We start from the raw sequence: 24,382 nt of genomic DNA, 5'->3' as shown, positions 1-24,382 counted from the left end.
ATTATGGTGACGTTATACCTTGTATCATTAGTGGGCTCACATTGTTGTGTAGCTACACAGTTTGCTAAGTCATCCAGCTAGCTGTAGGTCATATTTTGCTAACGGCAGCTAAACAAAACATTTGGCATAGGTGATCACAAACGCCAGTTAAGTTTGCTCATTGCCTAATTTTGCTAATTGCCAGCAGGCAAAAGGTAACATTTACTAAATTTGCTAAATCAACAAGTGTCCTTAGCGAACCACCAGCTGTGAACAATAGATATTGTTTTATTTACCCATTTTCAAACTTCTTGAATAGCCTTGTCATTGAATTATATAGTTTATCTAGCCTAATGATAATTATTACTATGCGTTATGAGTATATTATAAAGTTGATTTCACAACAATCCTCATTGATTACAGCTGTAATACAATACCATGTAGGTTTCTATGTAACCACAGTGTTGCTACTACAGGTATTGTTATTTAGTTACAGAGCAATCAATGTACACTTAATGTAATATGTTAGTCATTGTAATCAGTTTTTTAATACTTGTCCACTTCATGTCAATTTCTTTAGTGTTTCAATAGATGGGTAAGTGTTTCAATAGATTGGTAAGATGTATGGAAAACAGGTGTTGGTGAATAGCCTACATCAAAAGTAAGATATTGAAATTTATTTTCCAGCTTTTCCTGACAGAACGCAGCATATCACTGGATTTCCATTGTGAGGGAGAAGACCCTTTCATACAGACCAGCAGCACAGGTAATTTACAAGGGGTCCACAATCTGGAACAGCCTCCCCCTTTTTATAAGGGATTGCCCCACTCTTGCCACCTTTAAGGGGCATCTAAAGGTGTGGCTTAGAGCCAACCAAAAATGCGTACACGTCTAACTGCATGACATTTTTCTATGTTTTATATATTGTACTGTGTCTCCAACTCAGACCCTTGGGGTCACTCTGGGTCACACCCAGATTCCTCGCAGTCCGAGTCTGCGTCACCACTCTGTTTGTCAATGGTGATGGCCAGGTCCCGGTGCGGGCAGCCCTTCCCCGGGAGGAACAGCAGCTCAGACTTGTCCAGATTTAGCTTGAGGTGATGTGTCGTCATCCACTCCGAGAGAAGCACCCAGCTATGCGTGTCTCCACTTGTGTATCACAAGGGGGGAATGGCAGGACCAGTTGGGTGTCATCGGCATAGCAGTGATAGGAGAGCAAGCGAATGACAGAGCCCAGAGATGTAGTGTAGAGGGAAAAAAGGAGAGGACCCAGGACAGACCCTTGTGGAACCCCCATAGTCAGACTACGCGGTTCCGACATCGACCAATACAACTCTATAGATCTTTCTCACAGCAATGTAGTAATATTTCTTTTCTAAATATGCACATCAATAATATTTCCATTAAAGTGTGTCACAACATTTCATATGACCTGGAAGCAATTTTGCTTTATTGTGGGCTGTACTTCAAGTAATGAAGAATGACTTTGTTTTCCAGATTGATGATGCAGAAATTACAACATTGAGCGCACAGGCAACATACCGATAATGGGTAAGACACAGACCAGGGGATATTGGTTGGGGAATGTGTGATTATTTGTTTTTATATAAAAAATATATATTCTATGAAACAAAATATTTAACTATATTGGAAAATTATTTTCTGTGATGTCTCTGTTCAATTATTCAGCTGAAGAACCTGAGAAGCTGCCAATTGAAAAATGGACTGAGTCTCAAGTGAGCTCCTGGTTACAGACTATTGGTGTGAAGGAGCAGTACATCAAGAAACTTCATGAGGAAGAGGTAGATGGGAGAATCCTTGTTGAGGTGACCGAGGATTATCTGAAGAAAGACATTGGAATGAAATCAGGACCAGCTCTGCTGATCCTCAGAAAAAGAGATGAGATCATCAGTAGGCAAAGATCTCAGAGCAGGGAAAAGCCACTAAGCCAAAAGGTGGAAAAGGGAAGTATTAAGCATACACACGGATCAGCTCTTCAAGTTCCAGAAACAGTCCACAATCTCCCAGAGCAGGTTCCAGAGACAGTTCCATGTCTTTCAGAGGAGACAAGTCATCAAGAACAATCTGTCACTGTGTTAATCACAAAGAGAGACTGTAAGCCAAGGCCATTTGGCAGAGAGGGCATTGATTTCACTTATGTCAAACACAATGTTCTGCCACCTGAATCTGGTGCCTTTGATCTGATATCTCCTTGTCATGAGTACAAGTCTTTCACCACTGCAGCCACATTGGATCGCACAAGACTAAAGGCAAAATTTGCCAAAGAGGTCCTCAAATTTGGCACTGGCTGCATGAATATCAGATCAAATGGCACAATACATTTTGGAGTGATGGACAGTAGGGATGATGCTGGCTATGTACATGGTGAGATCATTGGTTTCCCTGTGCTAGAGAAAGACATGTACGTTAATGCATTAGATCACATTGAGAAGAGTTTCTCTTCAGACAGTCAAGATGTGCGGCAGTGCATACGTCCTCCTCACTTCATAGAGGTCATGGACATGACTAGTGCAGAGAAAAGATATGTGGTAGAGGTTGACATAGTACCTTCTATCAGCATTGTGAAGACCAAAGTGTACTCTGTTCGTCTGCCGAACTTCAAAGAGTCTGCTAACAAAATTGAGCATGAAAAGGCAACAATCTACCAAAGGGTGGGTTCAAAAACGGAGCCGGTGAGTGATCAAAATGATTTCTACCAACGAGTCAGAGACAGGGATGCTCAAAGAGATGAGGCAGAGAACCGCTGTTTCATCGATACGCCAGACATCTGCCAAGATCTTGGAAGAAAGCTCACAATGTTCATGACTAGTGGAAAGAAATACATTGAGAAGGAGAAGTGGTACATTCTTGTCACCAACACATTCAGACCTGATGATTTGAGCAGCATTGACTTCTTACTCAACATGAACATCTTCTGTGTGTTTGACTTTGACCCAGATTCCAAGCTGTCAGGGCTCTGCAGTAAATACATACAGCACCATGCTGCAAACATGCATTTCATGAAGAACTACAAAATACCAACTGGCATGACCATTGAAGACTTTGTGACTCATCTGCATTTGTTCGAGCAGACTAGCTGGATCTTCTGCAATGGGCGCAGCGACTACAAAGGAAATGAAAACCCCTGTGATGAAATGACATGGATCAAAACAAAAATGACCCTCCTCAGGGAATCCGTGTCACTGATCTGCAAACAGATCTTGCCGAAAGGCACATTCCTGGTAGCGTTCCTTCTCACATCTCCAGTTGAGAAACCTCTCTTGCATACCTTCTATGAGTTCTTCACAGACATGGAGGGTCATGAAGACATCATCTGCATCTCGGAATCTGAGGAAAACTTCCAGAAGTGGCAAAGCTTTACAGAGGCCTCGTGTGGAACAGAAACTGTGAACCGTTTCAGTGTTGTCTGGATGAAAATGAGCCACGTGGATGCTACACTGCAGCAAATCCAACCCATGACCTCTAGAGACACAAAACACTTGCCTATCTTCGTTAAAGGACAGTGTCTTCTTGAAACTAGAGAGGAAGAGAGGATGTTTTCCCTGGAAATCATCAGTGTGGACCATTGTAATGAAACAACAGAGGACTTTATCAAAGCAGAGAAAGATAAGATTGAATGTGAGTTTTACCATGGTGGAAGAGTAACCTGGTTAAATTTCTGGCTTGCAGAGAAGCAGTATGTTGGAGAAGTAATTCAAAGGGATGCATACAGGGAAATATCCAAACTTCTCCGTGACACCATGAAATGGGCTGTGGATCAATTTCCTGACAACAGAATCAACATCTACCATCATCCAGGAAGTGGTGGAAGCACTGTGGCAAGACAGGTGCTGTGGAACAATAGGAAAGACCTGAGATGTGCTGTTGTGAAGCCATCATACTCTGCTGCCACAGTCACTGAGCATGCGGTTCAGCTCAGAGAGTATGAGGAAAGAGATCCCCAGAAGTGTCTCCCTGTGCTGCTTCTGATTGAAGACTGTGACAATGAATACCTGGATGATCTGAAGAATGAATTAGAGATAGCCATGAACACCAAGAAAATCAAAGGAGGTCAGTGTTTCATTTTGTTGAGCTGCAGACGTTCTCATAATCCAGATAAGATGTGCAAAGAATCCCCTTTGCAGAATGTTTCTGTCACTCACAAACTATCAGATGAAGAGAAGAGAAAGTTTGCAGGGAAGCGGCAGAAACTGGAGGAACAGTACGAACCAGAATTCATCTTGACATTTGTCTTAATGAGTGAAGGATTTGAACATCATAAGATTGTGGAGTACGTTGAACAGTTTGTGAAACATTTGCTACAAGGCATTGATCATGAATCTGTTGTTACCCGCCTCATTCTCTATGTGGCATTGCTCAACACTTATGTTCAGAACTCCTTCATTTCCCAGTCCCACTGTGAAGCCCTGCTCTCATTAACCTGCTACATGGAAAGGTTTCGCCAACATGCTTTTGAGAGTTTATTGAGTGAGCAGGCCAAGCTGGTCTTCATACATTTGAAAGATGACAAGACACACATTAAATCAATTCGAATCATCCATCCACTAGTCGCAAAGGAAATCCTTCAGCAACTCCTTGGTGACCAAAAACAGCAAAGTGGATTGGCATTGGATCTGCTGCACAAAGATGTTCTTTTTGAGCATAGGTTTGGAAAATGGGATTACATCAAGTTTCTGAGAGCCTTGTTCATGCGACGCAGCAAGATAAGTAAAGGAGATGAATCTGACAGTTTGTTCTCTCCTCTCATTGAGCATGTGAGGGAAAAAGAAACCCCTGACAAGGCAATCGCGTTACTCAAGGAGGCTTACCAACGTTTCAACAAAGATGCATTCTTTGCCCAGCAACTTGCTCGCCTAAATTACACCTATGAGAAGTTTGAAGAGGCAAAAGACTGGGCAGAAATGGCAGCCAGACAAATGCCTGGAAACTCATTCATACTTGACACAAAAGGCCAAGTGTACAGAAGGTGGTTCAATGCCAAGTGTAAAGCCATTGAAAAGCTACCAAAGACAGCTGAAAACACAGCAGATGCTGTAAAAACGGCACTGAAAGCCATGGAGTGTTTCAGGGAATGTGAGAAAGCGGCTAAAGTAGAACTTGAAATCATGAACAATTCTGGCTCTTTTGCTGCAGTTGAAGTTGGATTCAGCTTGCTGAAGCTCATCTTCTCATTGCATGTTTTCTCAAACAAAGCTTGTGGCCACTCAGAATGTATGAAGTATCTGATCACAGAGTACATTCCAGAGGAAGTGAGGAAACCTTGGGAGCCATTTCATAGTCAGTTGAAAAACCTTCAGATGATGCTACATGAATCTCTGGAGTGGATCTCAGAGGATCTGAGTTAAGGCAAGGCAAGGCAAGTTTATTTATATAGCACATTTCAGCCACAGGGCAATTCAAGGTGCTTTACATGAGACATTAAAAGCATTAAAACAAAAAGCAAGACATTATAGACATTTAAAACAAAAGGCAGGACAAATTAAAAGCATTAAAACAAAAAGCAAGTCATTATAGATATTTAAACAAAAAGCAGGACAAATAGAATACAGGAATAAAAGTTACAGTGCAGTATACTGATAAACATAGCTCCTCTTAGAAAGCAGTGGCAAAAAGAAAAGTCTTCAGGCTTGTTTTAAAAGAACCAAGAGTTGCAGCAGACCTGCAGTTTTCTGGAAGTTTGTTCCAGATATGTGGAGCATAAAAACTGAATGCTGCTTCTCCATGTTTTGTTTTAACTCTGGGGACAGAAAGTAGACCTGTGCCAGACGACCTGAGGGGTCTGGATGGTTCATAGCATATGAGCAGATCAGAAATATATTTTGGCCCTAGGCCATTCAGTGCTTTATAAACCAACAGCAGTATTTTAAAGTCAATTCTTTGACAGACAGGAAGCCAGTGTAAAGACCTTAGTACTGGTGTGATATGCTCCACTTTCTTAGTCTTAGTGAGGACTCGAGCAGCAGCGTTCTGAATCAGCTGCAGCTGTCTGATCGATTTTTTAGAGAGACCTGTATACATGCCGTTACAGTAGTCGAGTCTACTGAAGATAAACGCATGGACAAGTTTTTCCAAATCCTTCTGGGACATAAATCCTTTGATCCTTGATATATTCTTAAGGTGATAGTAGGCTGACTTTGTAATTGACTTAATGTGGCTGTTGAAATTCAGGTCTGAGTCCATGACTACACCAAGATTTCTGGCTTCGTTTGTGGTTTTTAGCATTACTGATTGAAGTTGAGCACTGACTTTTAATCGTTCTTCTTTGGCTCCAAAGACAATTACTTCAGTTTTATTTTTGCTTAGTTGGAGAAAGTTCTGGCACATCCAATCATTGATTTGTTGAATGCACTTACTCAGCGCTTGTATGGGATTATAGTCTCCTGGTGATATAGTGATATAAATTTGTGTGTCATCTGCATAGCTATGGTAACATATTTTGTTGTTTTCCATAATTTGAGTTAGTGGGAGCATGTAAATGTTGAACAGAAGAGGCCCCAGGATGGAGCCTTGGGGAACTCCACAGGTCATTTTTGTCAGCTCAGATTTGTAATTGCCTATAGACACAAAATAATCCCTGTCCTTTAAGTAGGATTCAAACCAATCTAACATTGTACCAGAAATTCCCAGCCAATTTTCCAGTCGGCCTAGTAGTATGTTGTGGTCTACCGTGTCGAACGCAGCACTGAGATCCAGTAGTACTAAGACTGAGATTTTGCCATTATCTGTGTTTAAATGGATGTCATTAAATACCTTAATTAGAGCAGTCTCGGTGCTGTGATGTGGTCGAAATCCTGACTGGAAGACATCAAAGCCATTACTTAGTGCCAGGAAGTTATTCAGTTGTTGGAAAACAACCTTTTCAATTATTTTACTTAGAAATGGGAGGTTTGATATGGGCCTATAATTGTTCATTTGTGAGCTGTCTAGATTATTCTTTTTTAAGAGTGGCTTGATGACTGCAGTTTTCAGGGTATGTGGGAACACACCTGAAAGAAGAGATGTGTTTACAATTTGTAGTAGATCAGAGGCCATGCAGTTGGATACAGTTTTGAAGAAGTCTGTAGGTAGAACATCAAGGCAACAGGTGGAGGATTTCAGATATTGTATAGGCAAGGCAAGGCAAGGCAAGGCAAGTTTATTTATATAGCACATTTCAGCCACAGGGCAATTCAAGGTGCTTTACATGAGACATTAAAAGCATTAAAACAAAAAGCAAGACATTATAGACATTTAAAACAAAAGGCAGGACAAATTAAAAGCATTAAAACAAAAAGCAAGTCATTATAGATATTTAAACAAAAAGCAGGACAAATAGAATACAGGAATAAAAGTTACAGTGCAGTATACTGATAAACATAGCTCCTCTTAGAAAGCAGTGGCAAAAAGAAAAGTCTTCAGGCTTGTTTTAAAAGAACCAAGAGTTGCAGCAGACCTGCAGTTTTCTGGAAGTTTGTTCCAGATATGTGGAGCATAAAAACTGAATGCTGCTTCTCCATGTTTTGTTTTAACTCTGGGGACAGAAAGTAGACCTGTGCCAGACGACCTGAGGGGTCGTATAGTGTCCCCCAGGGTTTTATGGTTGATCGGATTAAATTGTGTCATGGTACAATTATTGATTTTAAGTGGACAGTGTGACGACACATGTCCTGTACCTGGAATGGAGGCACTGACTGCTTGTCTAATTTTCTGAATTTTGTCAGTGAAGAATGAGGCAAATTCATTGCAGGCCTTGGTGGATAGAAGTTCAGAGGATACTGACACAGGAGGGTTTGTCAGCCTATCAACAGTGGCAAACAAAGCACGCGCATTGTTATGGTTTTTGGTGATGATGTCAGAAAAGAAGGTCTGCCGTGCATTTCTCAGCTCCATATTATAAATGCGAAGTCTCTCTTTATAGATGTCATAATGAACATGGAGATTTGTTTTTCGCCATCTGCGTTCAGATTTTCGACACTCTCTCTTTTCTATTCTGACCAGCATGGCCTTTCTCCATGGAGATCTTCTCTTACCAGAGACCACCTTCACCTTAGTGGGCGCAACGGCGTCAATAATGTTTGTAATTTTAACATTGAAATTATCTACAAGCTCGTTGACTGAGGCCATAGAGAGGGCAGGTGTGGACGAGAAAGCCTGAGTAAATATCTCACTGGTGTTTTCAGTGATGTGCCGTTTTGAGATAACCTCTGATTGAGAATTTGTGTGCATGGAGATAGTACTCTCAAAGAAAACACAGGAATGATCAGAGAGCGCAACATCAGACACCTGAACCTTAGAAATATTCAGACCTTTGGTGATGATTAAGTCCAGAGTGTGCCCCTTGTTGTGTGTGGGCTCCGTCACATGCTGAGTCACTCCATAGTTATCAAGGACACAACCTAGCTCTTTTGTCCCTCTGCCCTGAGGGTTGTCAACATGGATGTTAAAATCACCAACAATAACCACACAGTCAAAGTCAATGCAGACAGTAGACAACAGTTCAGCAAAGTCATCAAAGAAGTTTGGACAGTATTTGGGTGGCCTGTAGATGTTTAGAAATAACGTTCGGGAAGAGGAATTCAACTGAAGAGCCACATATTCAAAGGAACCAAAATGTCCATAACACATCTGCTTACATTGGAGGGAGTCATTAAACAAGATGGCTACTCCACCTCCTTTCTTATGCACTCTAGCCTCGCTCATAAAGCTGAAGTTGGGAGGAGTTGACTCAATAAGAACAGCTGCACTGTTACCGTGGTCTAGCCAAGTTTCAGTTAAAAACATAAGATCAAGATTGTGGTTGGTGATAAAATCATTGATTAAAAATGTCTTTCCTGTTAAAGATCTGACATTTAATAAAGCTAAGTTTAGTGTGCTGAGGGTATTATCTGCACATTTCTCTGTGATAGTTTGTGGCTGACGAGGAATAGATACTAAATTTGATACATTTGTAGAGCCGGTTGAGTGTTTCCTGTTACTTAGCAGATTCACCATTGATTTTCTATTACCTATCAAGACAGGAATTGAGGAAGATACCATCACGTTGGGTCCTGGCTTGTCCTGGAAGGGGTCATGAGTGCCATTAGCCTTGTAGCCTGGACCCAGTACATATCAGTTAGAGCTTGCTGTATTTGGTAAACAAGTAACTGAATGTGCTGTGCCTTTATCAGGCTGGACCCGGCAGGGGGTAAGGGCGGTTGGGAGCGCGTAATACAGCGCGTGAAGGTGCTTGCTGGATGCCGGTGAGAGGAAGCAAGTGAGAGACTCCCCCTCTTGGGGGGGTGGATCCTCGCTGGTGAGGGCTAGTGGGAGGGGGGGAGTGAGAGACTCCCGCTCTTGGGGGGGTGGAGGGGGTGGATCCTCACTGGTGAGTGCTAGTGGGAGGGGGGGAGTGAGAGACTCCCGCTCTTGGGGGGGTGGATCCTCGCTGGTGAGTGCTAGTGGGAGGGGGGGAGTGAGAGACTTCCCCTCTTGCAGTAGCTCATCAATTTGGCTGAGCTTCAGTGTGGCAGCTTTGATGAGGCCCTTGATTGGTGAGCGTGGTGGAGGAGGGGAGGGGCATCGTTGGGTTGTTGTCGATGGGGTGTGGTGTGAAGATTCTTCTTCCTGGCGCGGGTGTCTCCCATAATCAGAGCTTTGTTGAAGCAACAGCTCTTCAAGGTTTCTGCCATGTTGTGATATGTCTTCCTTCTGTTTTGGTATTTCTTGTCTCTTGTCCTTGACCATGGCAGAGGGAGCAGATGGATGACGCAGAGAATAGAACAGATTGGAGATAAACAGTTTTACTCCTGACCTGTTAAGGCAGAGTCCATTTCTCTGACAAAGATGGTATCGTTCCCAAAAAAATGGAAAATTGTCAATGTAGCGCACTGAGTGAGTGGTACAGGCAGTTGTGAGCCATGTGTTCAGTGCCAACAGTCTGCTGAATCTCTCAACCCCTCTTCTGACTGGTGGTAGAGGGCCGCTGATAAACACCTCCGCTTTCAGAGAGCTGACTGTGTTCAGCAGATCAATAAAGTCTCGTTTAAGAACTTCCGACTGCTGTTGCGCAACGTCATTTGTTCCGACGTGCACAATGATGTTTTCCACAGTTGGATGTGAAACCCCGATATGCAAGAGTTTTTTTGTCATGTCAGCAACCGTATCCTTGGGAAAGCAGAGTATTTTGGTGCTTTCACCGCACATGCTTCTCACATCTTTTACAGTAAAGTCACCCACAATCAGAGTTTGAGGCCCAGTCGGTAGCCTTTTACTTTCTGGTTTACTCTCAGTCCTTACCCTGCTGTGTGAAGAAGAGATGTGATCCAGGTCATCAGACAGTGGGGCAAATTTGTTCTCCAGTTGTATGGTTGATTGTCGGCGAGATCTGTTTCTGGTTCTCCCTTTTGCGGTTGTCCACGGCGGTGTCCTTCTAGGGACAGGGGTTGAAGAGGCACTCTGCCTGGATGATAATGCAGGCCAGTCAGTCTCATAGTTCTCCAGGGACGGGTCTCTGCCTTGTTCTCCCTTTTCCCTGGGAGGTGAATTTCTCTTAGGCTTTGCACCAAGAGAGTTCCAGGGAGGGTTTGTAGGTTTAGTGCCCAGTACATGGCTCTCCTGTTTCTTGGTAGTCTCCTTGGTGTTAATTAGCGGTGTGTTAGCATGCTCTTGTCTGGTACTGTTTTGAATCCATGGTAAGGTGGTGTCGTTCCCAGTTAGTCCATTGACGTCCACACTCATCTCTAACCGGTTCATTTTTGTTTCCAGCACTGTAATCTTCTGCAGAAGTTTGTGGAAGTCATCTGCAGTGAGAGGGGGCATCTTGCTGCCGTGCTCACGTTATCGTGAGGAGATGATAAAGACGTTGAAATATGGCAACTAGATCTTCAAAAAAAAAAAAAATATATATAAGACTCTTTAAAGTATCCAGGAGCCACTGCTCACAGTTTCTTATGGAAGAAAAGCAACAATATCAGCTGAAAAATGCAGAAAATGCAAACAAAGGCGAGAGCAAGCAGCAGAAGCGTCTGCACTGTCTGAAAGCAGGAAGTAGTCATACGTCTAGGCAGAGACAGATGGAGAGAGATGCACACGCAACCAGAGATGAGCATAATGCTGAACAGCATGCCACTAGAGAGACAGAAACAGCAGGATCCAGACATGATAAGGGACTGTGTGATAGAACTAATAGAAGGAAGTTCATAGAGAAGCAACTCTCATGAATCCAGAGGCCTATATACAATCAGATGCAAATAAAAAGGCTACATGAAGGCTAAGCCTAGTGCTTTAAGCCACTATGGCGCTGCTGCTCCGGATTGATCTAATTGACACATTTTACGTTACCTTGTTTGTTGATAAAGTAGTCGGACAATAAACTGCTGTGCGAACACTTGGTCCATTTATTGTCCTTCCATAATCAATAATCCAATAGTCCAGCAAACAACCCGGTACGTATGTTTGTGAGTGCGTGTGGTCAAAAGCTGTTTGCCCTCCGTGCAGCAACACCTAGCCAACAACAGGAGAGTTCCTAACTTAAATATCATCAGTTCCTATTAACATGGGAGGAGCAACGCATTGACACAATTAACCTGAATTTGGCTCTTACAGGCTATGTTAAAGGAAAGATTTCATGTACAATTAAACAGGACAAAAATAGGCAGAATAGGACTTTTTAGAGATCAGGGATGGACCCATCTTTGCATGTGTAAACTGTAGAATAATTAGGCATTACAATCAGGTGAAGAAATATGAACACATGTTAATTTCTCAGATTTCCAGAATCTATTCTGCTGCTCCCACTCAAAATAAACCACCTCTCCAGTCTTGAAAGTTTCCTTCCCTCCCTCCCTCCCTCCCTCCCTCCATACAGTCAGACCCTACATCTCACCCACTTGGTTTTCTCCCTCCCTCTCTTCCTTCATCCTTCCTTCCTTCCATCTCTCCCTCCCTCACCAGTTTGTTTTTAAGAAATCATCCCCCCTTTCTCCTAGGTATGTGAACTGTGCCTGTACTGAGGAAGAGCAGAACCTGGTAGCGTTTCAGTACCGTGGAGGGATCCTGTATCGCTGCTGTCGGCTGCTGGCTGTCGGGAGGAGCTGCTGGTCTGGTACAGACAGGAGTACAGATACAAGAGCATCTCCTTCGACTACTTCTGGGACAAAAAGAGCACCACTAGAGGTAGCTGTCCTAGACTCTCCTTCCCTCTGTCTTATCCTCCATCTCTCTCTCATCCACTTCTTTTCCTTAAAGCTGAAACAACCAGAGGTCTGCTAGTCATAATAGTAACCGCTGTCCAAGTAGCTCTCCTCTTCCGGCCTTCCCTCTCTCCTCTTTCTTTTTCCCATGGTGCCAGACAGCAGAGCAGGCAAGACGTGGGCATACAGCGTGAAATTCAGGACACTCATGGATGCAACGATACAGGGGACAGTCTGTGATGCACTGCAATGGCGCCTGTGCAAATTGCTGTTGTGGGGCAATTGGGGCAATATTAGGCAGCCACGCTATCCATGAACAGAATGGAATGCTCTTAGTTGCCATGGAACATGGTAGCTTGACATAAGTTAAGGAGTGCTGGCTAGCTCATTCTAGCTATCTAAGTTAACACCGTGGGCTTCAACGTATTACATGTTTTCTCTCCTCTCTCCTATTTAGATTTTGTCACTTCTTTTTCTCTCTCCTCTGTCGCTTTCCCTCCGAGCTCAGCCAGAGGAACCTGTTGCATATCTTTCTCTCTCCTGTCCACAATCTGAAGTCGTCATGTGGTTGTGTCCCCCCCCCCCCCCCTTCACTAGCAACACATAATCACCCTATACAGTAATTTAACTTGTACTAAATGTGTGATAATCATTTTAATGTTTGTGTGTCTCTCTTTCACTCTCAATCCCAGAAGTGATGTCAGACTTGCCCCAGGTGTGCTCCTGGTCCGAGTGCCAATTCTCCTAAAACTCCCAGATCTCCCTCCACAATCACATCAAGAGCAGCCGTGACAACCTCTACATCTCTCTGCTAAGGAACGGAGAGATCAGACCAGAGACTCTCCCATCCTGCTCCTCTTGATCACTCCCTTTCACCACCTCCAACACCCCGCTCACTGCAGCTCCTGGCCAGAGGCAGAGAGACATTGACAAGCCAAGATCGTACCACTGTGACCAGTGTGGGAAGAACTTCAGTCTAAAGGCTAATCTCAGGACGCACCAGTGTGTTCATACAGGAGAGAAGCCATACCACCGTGACCAGTGTGGGAAGAACTTCACTATGTCAGGAAACTTAAAGACCCACCAGCGTGTTCATACAGGAGAGAAGCCATACCACTGTGACCAGTGTGGGAAGAACTTCACTATGTCAGCAGAGTTAAGGACACACCAGCGTGTTCATACAGGAGAAAAGCCATACCACTGTGACCAGTGTGGGAAGACCTTCACTCAGTCAGGACACTTAAAGATGCACCAGCGTGCTCATACAGGAGAGAAGCCATACCACTGTGACCAGTGTGGAAAGAACTTCAGTATGTCAGGAAACTTAAAGACCCACCAGCGTGTTCATACAGGAGAGAAGCCATACCACTGTGACCAGTGTGGGAAGAACTTCACTAGGTCAGCAGAGTTAAAGACACACCAGCGTGTTCATACAGGAGAGAAGCCATACCACTGTGACCAGTGTGGAAAGAACTTCACTACGTCAGCACAGTTAAAGACCCACCAGCGTGTTCATACAGGAGAGAAGCCATACCACTGTGACCAGTGTGGGAAGAACTTCACTACGTCAGCAGAGTTAAAGACACACCAGCGTGTTCATACAGGAGAGAAGCCATACCACTGTGACCAGTGTGGGAAGACCTTCACTCAGTCAGGACACTTAAAGATGCACCAGCGTGCTCATACAGGAGAGAAGCCATACCACTGTGACCAGTGTGGAAAGAACTTCACTACATCAGGAGAGTTAAAGACACACCAGCGTGTTCATACAGGAGAGAAGCCATACCACTGTGACCAGTGTGGAAAGAACTTCACTACATCAGGAGAGTTAAGGACACACCAGCGTGTTCATACAGGAGAGAAGCCACACCACTGTGACCAGTGTGGAAAGAACTTCACTACGTCAGGATATTTAAAGACACACCAGCGTGTTCATACAGGAGAAAAGCCATACCACTGTGACCAGTGTGGGAAGAACTTCACTACGTCAGGAGAGTTAAAGACACACCAGCGTGTTCATACAGGAGAGAAGCCATACCACTGTGACCAGTGTGGGAAGAACTTCACTACATCAGGAGACTTAAAGACACACCAGCGTGCTCATACAGGAGAGAAGCCATACCACTGTGACCAGTGTGGGAAGAACTTCACTAAATCAGGAAACTTAATTACACACCAGCGTGTTCATACAGGAGAGAAGCCATACCACTGTGACCAGTGTGGGAAGAACTTCACTAAATCAGGAAACTTAATTACACACCAGCGTGTTCATACAGGAGAGAAGCCATACCACTGTGACCAGTGTGGAAAGAACTTCACTTCTTTAGGACACTTAAAAAGACACCAGTGTGTTCATACAGTTCATCCAAGAGCTGCACAGAGTTCACTGAAGCCTGCCTCAAAAAGGACCCCATCTTTGTAAGCAATAGTGTGCATGTTTGTGTGTTGGATATCAATTTGATATGAAATTGACTTTTATGATCTGAAAATCAGTCTATATTCTGAACATCTTTATTGTTTATATTCAGAACATCTTTATTGTCCCTGGAAGGCAACTAGACATACTGTACAACGACACATACAGAACAGTACAAGAAGAGTTAACACACACATCCGCCCCCCCCCTCCCTACTTTCTCTTTCTCATTCCCCCTTTCTCTCTCTCAGGTTCACCACCAGCTATTGAAGAAGTGATAGATGAAGGAGAAGGGAGTTGGAGAAAGAGAAAGACCTGTCGTGGAATTTGGAATGGACCTGGTTTCTTAGGCCTTGATTACACTACTGCGTTTTCGCCTACATTTGTGCCTAGCAATGACTCTACCGCAGCCAAAATTAAGCTCAAACCCAGAGGCCTCAGGATACGGCTGGGGCTGCGTTTCGGCACTCAAAATCTGAAGCTGTGTTCTAGTGTAATAGGCAGATCCAGAGGCTTTTGAAAAAACTAGGAAAAGGCCTACATTGTAATGCTGTGTTCAGTTCACATTATAACAATCAGACAGGTGACTTACGAGTTTGAGCTATATAGCATCTTAGTGGATACGATAGTTAATCAGCCAAGCGGACTGATCTTCTTTGTTCCCGACCAAATAGTACCTTCCTCACACCAGTCTGAACTTTCGAGCAATCCTGCCCTTTTCTTTTTGAATAATATTCTCAATTCTCCAATATATAGTCCTCACAATCAGTTTGTTTAAGTCCTTCATCCATTCCCTCACGATATAGCTCGCTTATTACGACGAGACTTGAAATGTGCCCCAGATATGGAACAAACACTGGGATGGAAATGTATTTGTTGGTGACTGTTGGTTGGATGTCTGGACAGCTGCATTTTAAACTTGATCATGATGTATATTTTTTCATAAACCTTTTTTAATAAACAATGTATAACCTGAGAGAGGTACTGTATGGAGTTCATTTGTGTGTATGGGGGTTTGTGGCTGAATTTGGGTCATTTACTCAAAACTCATATCTCAAAAACCCAAAATGACACTGCTGATGAATCTTAGCTTCTCCTTAATAATCAGAAAGATCAGACACAAGAAGACAAAGAACCGTCAGCTTCCAGAATCAGGTCAGGATTGAAAAAGGTCTCATCAGTCTCAGGACCACTGTGTCATCTGTTCTCCCAAGGTGTGGAGGCACCATTCATCTCTCGTGAGCCCAGGGATCTACTGGAGTGTAGGGGTGTGCCCGAATAAGAATACGGTATTCGGATGAGTACAAATAGTAGCTTTTTCACGAATAGTAAATTCTTACGAATATTGTAAAAAAAAATATTCGGGAGGGGGGAGAACAGTCAAATATGTATGAGTGAGCGATACATAGCCAGCTTTTTTCAACCCCAAAAAACAAAGAAAGGAGGGGAGTCAGACAAAGGCGAAGAGCAGAGTGAGGGACAGGAGAACAGTCGAACATTACATTACATTACAGTCATTTAGCAGACGCTTTTATCCAAAGCGACTAACAATAATTGCATTTAATGTAGGAAAACCCAATGTACTACTACTTGCCAGAACTCACAAGTACATCTTCTTTCTAAAATAAGTGACTAAGCATAATCTAGTGCTGAAGGCTATGTGCAAGAATCACAATCCAAAGTACAGTGCAACATAATATAATACAATAAGTGCTTAGGTGGGAGGATTGTTGTAGTACTTCTTGAAGAGATGAGTTTTGAGCCTGCGACGAAAGATGGGCAGCAACTCTGCTGTCCTGACATCAGTGGGCAGTTCATTCCGCCACTGCGGGGTCAGGACAGAGAAGAGCCGTGACCGTGTCGATCGACCGCAGGAGCCTCGGAGTGACGGGGCAACCAGTCGCCCTGAGGTAGCAGAGCGTAGCGGTCGGGAGGGGGTGTAGGGTTTGACCATGGCTTGGAGGTAGGAGGGGGCTGTTCCTTTCATTGCCCTGTAGGTTAGCGCCAGAGTTTTACACTGGATGCGGGCCGCTACAGGGAGCCAGTGTAGGGAACGGAGGAGAAGTTGTGTGGGAGAATTTGGGGTGGTTGAACACCAGGCGAGCAGCAGCTTTCTGGACAAGTTCCAGAGGTTTAATGGCTGACGCCGGTGCCCCCGCGAGGAGGGAGTTGCAGTAGTCCAGGCGGGAGATGACCAGGGCCTGGATGAGTACCTGCGCCGTTTCATTAGTAAGGAAAGGGCGAATCCTCCTGATGTTGTAGAGCATGAATCTGCAGGAACGTGTGACGGATGTGACATGTGAGGAATATGACAGTTGGTCATCCAGGGTCACACCCAGATTCCTCGCAGTCCGAGTCGGGGTCACCACTGTGTCTTCAATGGTGATGGCCAGGTCCCGGTGCGGACAGCCCTTCCCCGGAAGGAACAGCAGCTCGGTCTTGTCCAGATTGAGCTTGAGGTGATGTGTCGTCATCCACTCCGAAATGTCAGCCAAGCACCCAGCTATGCGTGTCTCCACTTGTGTATCAGAAGGGGGAAATGACAGAACCAGTTGGGTGTCATCGGCATAGCAGTGATAGGAGAAGCCAACAGAAGAGAAAAGCATGAGTAAGGGAGGAATGAGCAATGAAGAAGAACTGAGTGATGACTGTGAAGAACAAAACACTAGAGACCGAGACAGAGCCATTGAGAGAGAAGAAAGTGACTCAGAAAGAGGGGGAGAGCAGAACAGTGATGAAGAGAGGGACAATGATGGACAGACCGACAGGAGCAGTGGCACTCAGATCCATACTACAAGTCCAGCTGGACCTCATTGTACAGTATATTAGTTCACTGTTAACAGATTCCTATATAACAACATGGCTTTCATGTTCTCGGATATTGGCTAGTGTAGCCTGTGGAGTTGGTTCTTACTGTAGCCTACATGTTCAGAATTGTGCATGGTTTAGGCTGGTGTTGAAGTTAATGCGAGGTGCTTCACACTAGGCTGTGAGTGGGTGAATGGGATTTGAGTAAGACAGTTGAATTGTTTAGTAAGTACTGATACAGTAGTAAATGAATTGCCCTAATTGCTTCTTTACTCTCATTTCAGAAGTATCGAAATATAAAACTGATGGACCGATGCAGCCACATCTGAACGCCTTTCCACAAACCTTATGGGGAGGGGCAAGAAGATCTTTCCACAGTGAGTGGTGCACGTTAGTGCACGTTAGTGGTGTAGTAGCCAGATATGATTTGATTCAGTCTATGAATTTGAATTTAATTTGAATTTATTTATTGAGGATAGCCCCTTGAGATGTATCATCTCATTTTCGAGGGGGTCCTATAACACAAATACAAACATTAAACAATGAATTACAGAATACATAAAACAACACAAATACACACGCACACTTAGCTCAACAACTCCAACCCACCCACACAGCCTAGTTAAATCCTAACCACCACAACACACACCCGGCCCACGGAGCACAGAAGTGAGCCAGTAAGGTATGGATGGCAACAAGGCCACTCTCCACATCCGAAGACCACACGTAAATATTCAGGGGAAAAAACTACAATGACCAGAACAATAAAGTATTGATAACAATCATGAAAATAATAACATAAAAATAATCAAATTAAGTACACAATAAACAGACACAGGAATTAAAAACATGAACAAGTTGATTTAAGCTGAGAAAGTAAAGATGATTTAAAGCGATGGTATGAAGTAATGGACCTAAGAGAGGGGGGAAGGTTATTCCAATCAGTAGGGGCTTTATATGCAAATGACCTACGACCTACTTCTTTAAAGATTCTAGGGACATAGAAACAGGGATGTTGCAAATGCCTCAAAGGGTAGGAGGATCTAGATGGAACTAAGTACTCTTTCAAATATGGAGGATAATTAAAATGAATACATTTGAAAATAGATTGATACCAATGAAATTGTCTTCTAGCTTTAAGCGGCATCCAGTTAAGTGAGTCGTACATGAGACAGTGGTGTGTTCTATAGGGGCATCTAAGGACAAAGCGGCATAGGGAGTTACACACTACATTCAAGGGCCTAAGGTAAGTGTCATTAGTGTTTTGATAAACTATATCAACATAATCAATAATGGGTAAAATAAGTTGAGAAATTAATCTTTTCCTTATCTCCAGAGTAAAGCAGTTAATAGAACGGTAAAGTGAACAAAGACAACCATACACTCTTTTTATAATATAATCAATATGGGGCTTAAAAGAGAGTTCAGGATCAACCCAGAGTCCGAGATATTTAAACAACTCCACTTTTTCCAGGGGTGAGCCATCATCATAAGTAATATTTAGATTTAAGAGATTTGGGCGCCGATGTCTTGAGCCAAACACCATACTACAAGACTTCTTCTTGTTCAAAACAAGTTTGTTTTTATAAAAACAGTTTTGGACTGAGTGAAAATCTAATTGTAAGGAATTCTGGGTTTGTGCTATGTCTTTATCAGCGGTGTAGATAACTGTGTCATCAGCGTACAGATGAACAAGGCAATTGGAGCAAGACAGAGGAAGATCATTAATGAAAATGGAAAAAAGTAGTGGCCCAAGAGTGGAACCTTGAGGAACACCCCTTTCAACAATTAAATAATCAGACTGAGAACCCTGAATGGCAACATATTGACGGCGATTATGAAGATATGCATTAAACCAAAAAAGAGCATTTTGAGAAAAACCAATTAAATATAACTTATCAAGAAGGAGGTAGTGATCAACCATGTCAAAAGCTTTAGCAAGGTCAATAAAAATAGCACCAGTGACCTGGTCTTTATCAAAGGATGAGAGCACATCACTAGTAAACTTTAACAAGGCAGTGGTGGTTGAAAAGGATGGTCTAAACCCAGATTGAGATGATGATAAGATATTAAATAAATCAAGATAATGTGACAGTTGATTAAAAATCAATTTCTCAAAAACCTTTGCAATAAAACAAATAATAGAAATTGGACGATAGTTGTTCATGTCTGCTGGGTTTCCACCTTTGAAAAGAGGGGTAACACGGGCACATTTCCATACTGAAGGAATTAGGCAAGTAGAGAGAGACAGGTTAAATAGGTCTGTGAGGGGATACACCAACACATGAGCTGCTAATTTAACAAACTTGGCTTCCACACCATCTGGACCAGCACTACTACCTTTAAACTCAAAGATCGCATTGTAAACATCCATGGGCAAAATCTTTTGAAAAGAAAATGAATTGTTGCAGGTTGTAAGGTTCAAGGAGTCAGCCGCACCAGAGCAGTTGGCATCAGGGGGACCAGAAATGGAGGTAAAATGCTGATTAAAGGCCTGAGAAATTAGTAAGGGATCAGAGATAGTTTGATCATTAACATTTATCTGGTTTATAAGGCCTTTGTTAGTTTTGTTGAGAACACGGTTCAGCTGATTCCAGAACTGTCTGGGGTTGTTGAAGTCCTGAGATAGACTATCTTTATAATAATTTGATTTTGCAACTTGTTTTGGTCTTGCAAGAGTTCCTCAAACCTTTGTAAATTTCCCAATCAACAGAATCTTTAGACTGGCGATATTTGGCCCAGGCTTTGTCTCTTTGTTTAAAAAGATTGATGAGGTCTGAGTTGATCCAGGGTAAATGCCTGCCTTTAACTCTGATTAACTTAAAAGGAGCATGCTTATCAATAATATTTGTAACTTCAGAATGAAAAAAACTCCAAGCATCCTCAGGAAAAGGGATAAGCTGAAACCTATCCCAGTTAATAGCAGTTATGTCATGAATGAAACAGTCAACATTCATTTTTTTACATTGTCTCATTCTAATGAATTTAGGAGGAGAACGTGGAATTCTAATTTTCCAAACACAAAATATAACAGAATGATCACTAAAACAATCAGACATAACACCAGATGAAATTATTCTTTCAGGATTAGTGACCAAAATCCAATCTAATAAAGATGAAGATCGAGAATCGACTCTTGTAGGCTCCTTAATTAATTGACTGAGGTTTACACTATTAAATAAAGATCTCTCATTGGAAGATTGAGAGATCTTTTACTACAACTATGAGTTGCAGTAAAAGAGGCCAGCCGTATGGAAAACGGTCTCCGCCTCGTTTGTTCATTTACAGTATATACGGCATCCAAATATATCACAGTGTGAAGAGGCAATTGCTGGATTCTAATAACCCTGCTTCACATAATGATACGACACATCCCGTCCTCGCAAATCAACTCACAATGAACGATACGACCATGGATGTATTGAATACGACTGACAATATACCACGACATGAAAACAATACTTTTGGAGTTGAGGACAATCTGGCTATCATACATAGTTTGTTTGCAACTAGGTTTGACAGCTGGACGATTTATATGTTTCACAGCAAATATGCAGTAGCCTACACTTCTCTCATTGCTATCTAGCAATATCAGGTACTACAGTCATAGATATATGGGTACAGTAGCAATATGGAATAGCTAGTTTGGGTTGCTAGGCTCATTGGTTGCTAGGTCGTATCCAGGGTTGTGAGACATTGCTGAAAGAAAAGGTAACGGACACTTTCCATTTCACTTACGGTTCCAAACCCATGTTAACTATTGGATGTCATCGCTGTTCCTCCAAGAAATATTATACAGTCTTCAATTTGTAATTCCATAGCAACGTGATTTAGCAGTTAGGGACTATAATGACACTCAGCAGTGAGCAACACATAAATAACATTTCTTTATATTTTAATGTAGAAAATGCGAGTAAATGGCATATATTTATTTGTCTTTGGCATGTGGGGCCATGGTATAAGCGGGATAATCAACTCATAGGTGCGTTAAACGGTTTTAAGGCACTTTGCGGAGGCACTGAGCGTCGGGTGGTTCTTCGCCTCCACGTCGTGCCTTAAAACCGTTTAACGCGCCTACTCGTTGATTATCCCTTACTGGATCAACGAGGCGGAGACCGTTTTCCATACGTCTGGCTTTTATTTTTTTCAACTCTTAGACTGACGTTACAAACGGGTGGGCGTAAACATTGTAGCTAAATCTGTCGGTGGAAAAAACTTTTTTTTTTTAGCAGATGTCTTAGTTATATCAAGATTAAGCTAACTATTGGCACCGGTGTGCTTATTGGTGTCATATTTAATAAGTTTGAGTAATTTCCCGATCGAGCTAGCTAAGCACCTTTAGCTCAATGGTCTCAGTTGCTGGTTAGCGAGGGGAGTCCCAGCCCAGCTGATAACCCTCCGTTGCGGGTTGGGGGGAAGCAACGGTCGGCTGGGATCCTGCCTCTCATAGTTAACCAGCAACTGGTCAGTGGACGGTACCAGGCAGCCTACGGTATGTCTGAATCAAAGAAGGTTATCAAACTAGCTGGCTAGGATCATTTAAGCATAACAATCCAACGGCTCCAACTCCCCCAAAAGAACCCCTCCACTGCACAAGCACCAACCCCAATAATAATAATAATAATAATAATAATAAGCACAAGCTACCGAGTGCAACGTTAGCCTTGCTAACGGAGATAATGAATTTGGAGGAGAGTGTTGCAGCTGGTGCTAAACGAGGCAAAGGAAGAATATTTTGTGGACTATTATCACATCCATTTCACAGTTGGGATTATACAGAAAGGTGAGGATCGAGCCTGTGTTGGATGACCAACTCAAATGCCTGGCTAGCTCAATATTGTTGTAAGTTTAACATGAATCGCATATGCGAGCCGGAGCCCGTCGCTTTCACTGGATGACTCGTGAAGCATGCTACATTTATCTCGCATACTAAACATGTTTTCGTGGAGTAGTACAGGTATGTACTAAATCGCATGTAGTAGGCGAGTTGCAGTATGTACTATATAGTATGTAATATGGACATTGGGACACGGCCCAAGCTCCTTGGTAAGGGCTGGGTAAGGGCGACCAACCTCCTTGTTTACATTTTTACTTGCTTACCGATTGGCTATTTGGATCCTGCCGTCACAGTCATACAACGTCATCTTGACTGCAGGTGCAGATCGAGGGTTCGCGGTACATCACAGCCAGATTGCAATTATGATGTCATAAATAAAACATGTTCTATGTTCTTCTGGCCTGTAAATATTTTACTATCTTACTATTACTACTGTCATGCAGCATGTATCAGGCTAGGAGATCCAGGAAGTGTTTCCTCTAGTGGACTACATCAGGTCACATCACAAGTCCATTACCACCTTGGACAAAATCCAATTGCATCTTCTGTCAAAAGTGATTTTTAACTTTATTTATTCATTTTTGTTTTACAGTCAATTGAGATTCATCCAGATGCTTGGGTGGTACTGTTCTCTGTTCTCAACCTGCCAGTCTCTCTTCTACTGTGGTGTCTCTTCTACTCTCTCCCCTCTCTCTCTCTCTTCCTCTCCCTCTCTCTCCCTCTCTCTCTCTCTCTCTCTCTCACTCTCTGTCTCTTTCTCTGTCTCTCTCTGTCTCTCTCTCTATCTCTCTCTCTCTCTTCCACTGTGGTGTCTCTTCTACTCTCTCCCCTCTCTCTCTTTTTCTCTTTCTCTCCCTCTCTCTCTTTTTCTCTTTCTCTCTCCCTCATTCTTATCCCCTCTCTCTCTTTCTCTCTCCCCTCTCTCTTTCCCGCTACTGCTTCTATTTCCCCATCAGAACCACCCTAGAGATGTTGATCTGTTCTCTCTCCCTCTCTCTCCCTCTCCCTCTCTGTCTCTTTCTCTGTCTCTCTCTGTCTCTATCTCTCTCTCTATCTCTCTCTACTTCTCCCTCTCTCTCTCTCACTCTCTCTCTCTTTCACTCTCTCACTCTCTCTCTCATTCTCTCTCTTTCACTCTCTCTCTCTCACTCTCTCTCTCTCTCTCACTCTCTCTCTCTTTCACTCTCTATCACTCTCTCACACTCTCTCTCTCCCCAGAGTGTAGCTGAGTTGCACGAGTGCTCAGCAGAGGGGATCATGGAGTGGGTTGTCATGGTGACCATGGCACTCTACCAGATCCTCCGTCTCCACCCGGACCAAGATGGCCGCCGGCCGTCCGCCGACGTCGCACCGCGCCCGCCGCCGTCTCGGGACGGGCGCACGGGTCCGAGCGAGGAGGCGCGTTTCAGTCCAGCAGGCTCTCCCCAGGACCGCGCCTCTCTCCCGGGCTCGGACCCCCCACCCCGCTCCCCCAGCGCGGCTCTGAGGGTCATCTCCCAGAACTCGGAGGAGGCGGAGCTCACGGCCACGGCGTCCGTAGCCGTGAGAGAGATCCTGCGGAGGGTGAAGAGGAGGATGGAGAGAGAAGAGGAAGAGGAGGCGCCTGAGGAGGAGGAGGTGGCGCTCTTCCGCCCCGGCGCCTTCCTGCACGACCCCCGTCTTGTCGCGCTCGCCGAAGAGCTGCTCCGGAACGCCTGGCGGGACGCCCGGGAGAAGGTGCGGCGTATTGGTGGCGCCGTCACCTCCTCCTCCTCCTCCTCAGACGGCTCGGGGGCCAGTGGCGGCGTGCCGGAGGACGCCTGGATGATGGGCCACATCGGGTCGGCGGTCCGCGCCATGGAGGACGCGTCGGCCGCCCCGGAGACCCTGGCGGTGGGTCCGACTGGCCGGAACACCTCCTCCTCCGGCCCCAGCAGCAGCGCAACCCTGGAGGAGGAGGAAAAGGAGGAGAGCCTCTTGGACGCCCTGGCCCGCCACGCCCTGTTCCAGAGCCCCGGCCTGGTCTCCGCGGAGGAGAAGCTGGAGCTGTTCAGGCTGGTGGGGGGCCTCCTCCGGGAGACGACGGAGCCCGCCGAGGGAGCCCCTCCCCCGGCCCGACCCTGGAGCCCCAGCGCCGGGAGTCAAACCGGCAGCCCTGCTGGAGAGGAGGAGCAGGAGAACCACGCCACACCCC

The 24,382-nt window shown here is 44.2% G+C and overlaps 1 protein-coding gene across 1 annotated transcript in view; it reads left to right on the top strand.

Moving 5' to 3' along the window:
• Positions 1-24,382, top strand: part of samd9l (sterile alpha motif domain containing 9 like) — a gene marked incomplete at its 3' end in the record, with an annotated part of 83,002 nt that overhangs the window by 5,500 nt on the left and 53,120 nt on the right. Inside the window, exons 2-4 of the mRNA XM_084460357.1 lie at positions 667-745; positions 1,477-1,530; positions 1,669-5,340. Of these exons, the coding sequence (XP_084316483.1) occupies positions 1,527-1,530; positions 1,669-5,340 (3,676 nt within the window). The 5' untranslated portion in view covers positions 667-745; positions 1,477-1,526. The remainder of the gene's footprint in view (positions 1-666; positions 746-1,476; positions 1,531-1,668; positions 5,341-24,382) is intronic.

This window comes from Borostomias antarcticus (assembly GCF_949987555.1).
Source record: "Borostomias antarcticus genome assembly, chromosome: 31".
Classification (NCBI taxonomy): domain Eukaryota; kingdom Metazoa; phylum Chordata; class Actinopteri; order Stomiiformes; family Stomiidae; genus Borostomias; species Borostomias antarcticus.
Note: the sequence above shows the minus strand (reverse complement) of the source record. Positions and strands in the feature narration are given on the sequence as shown.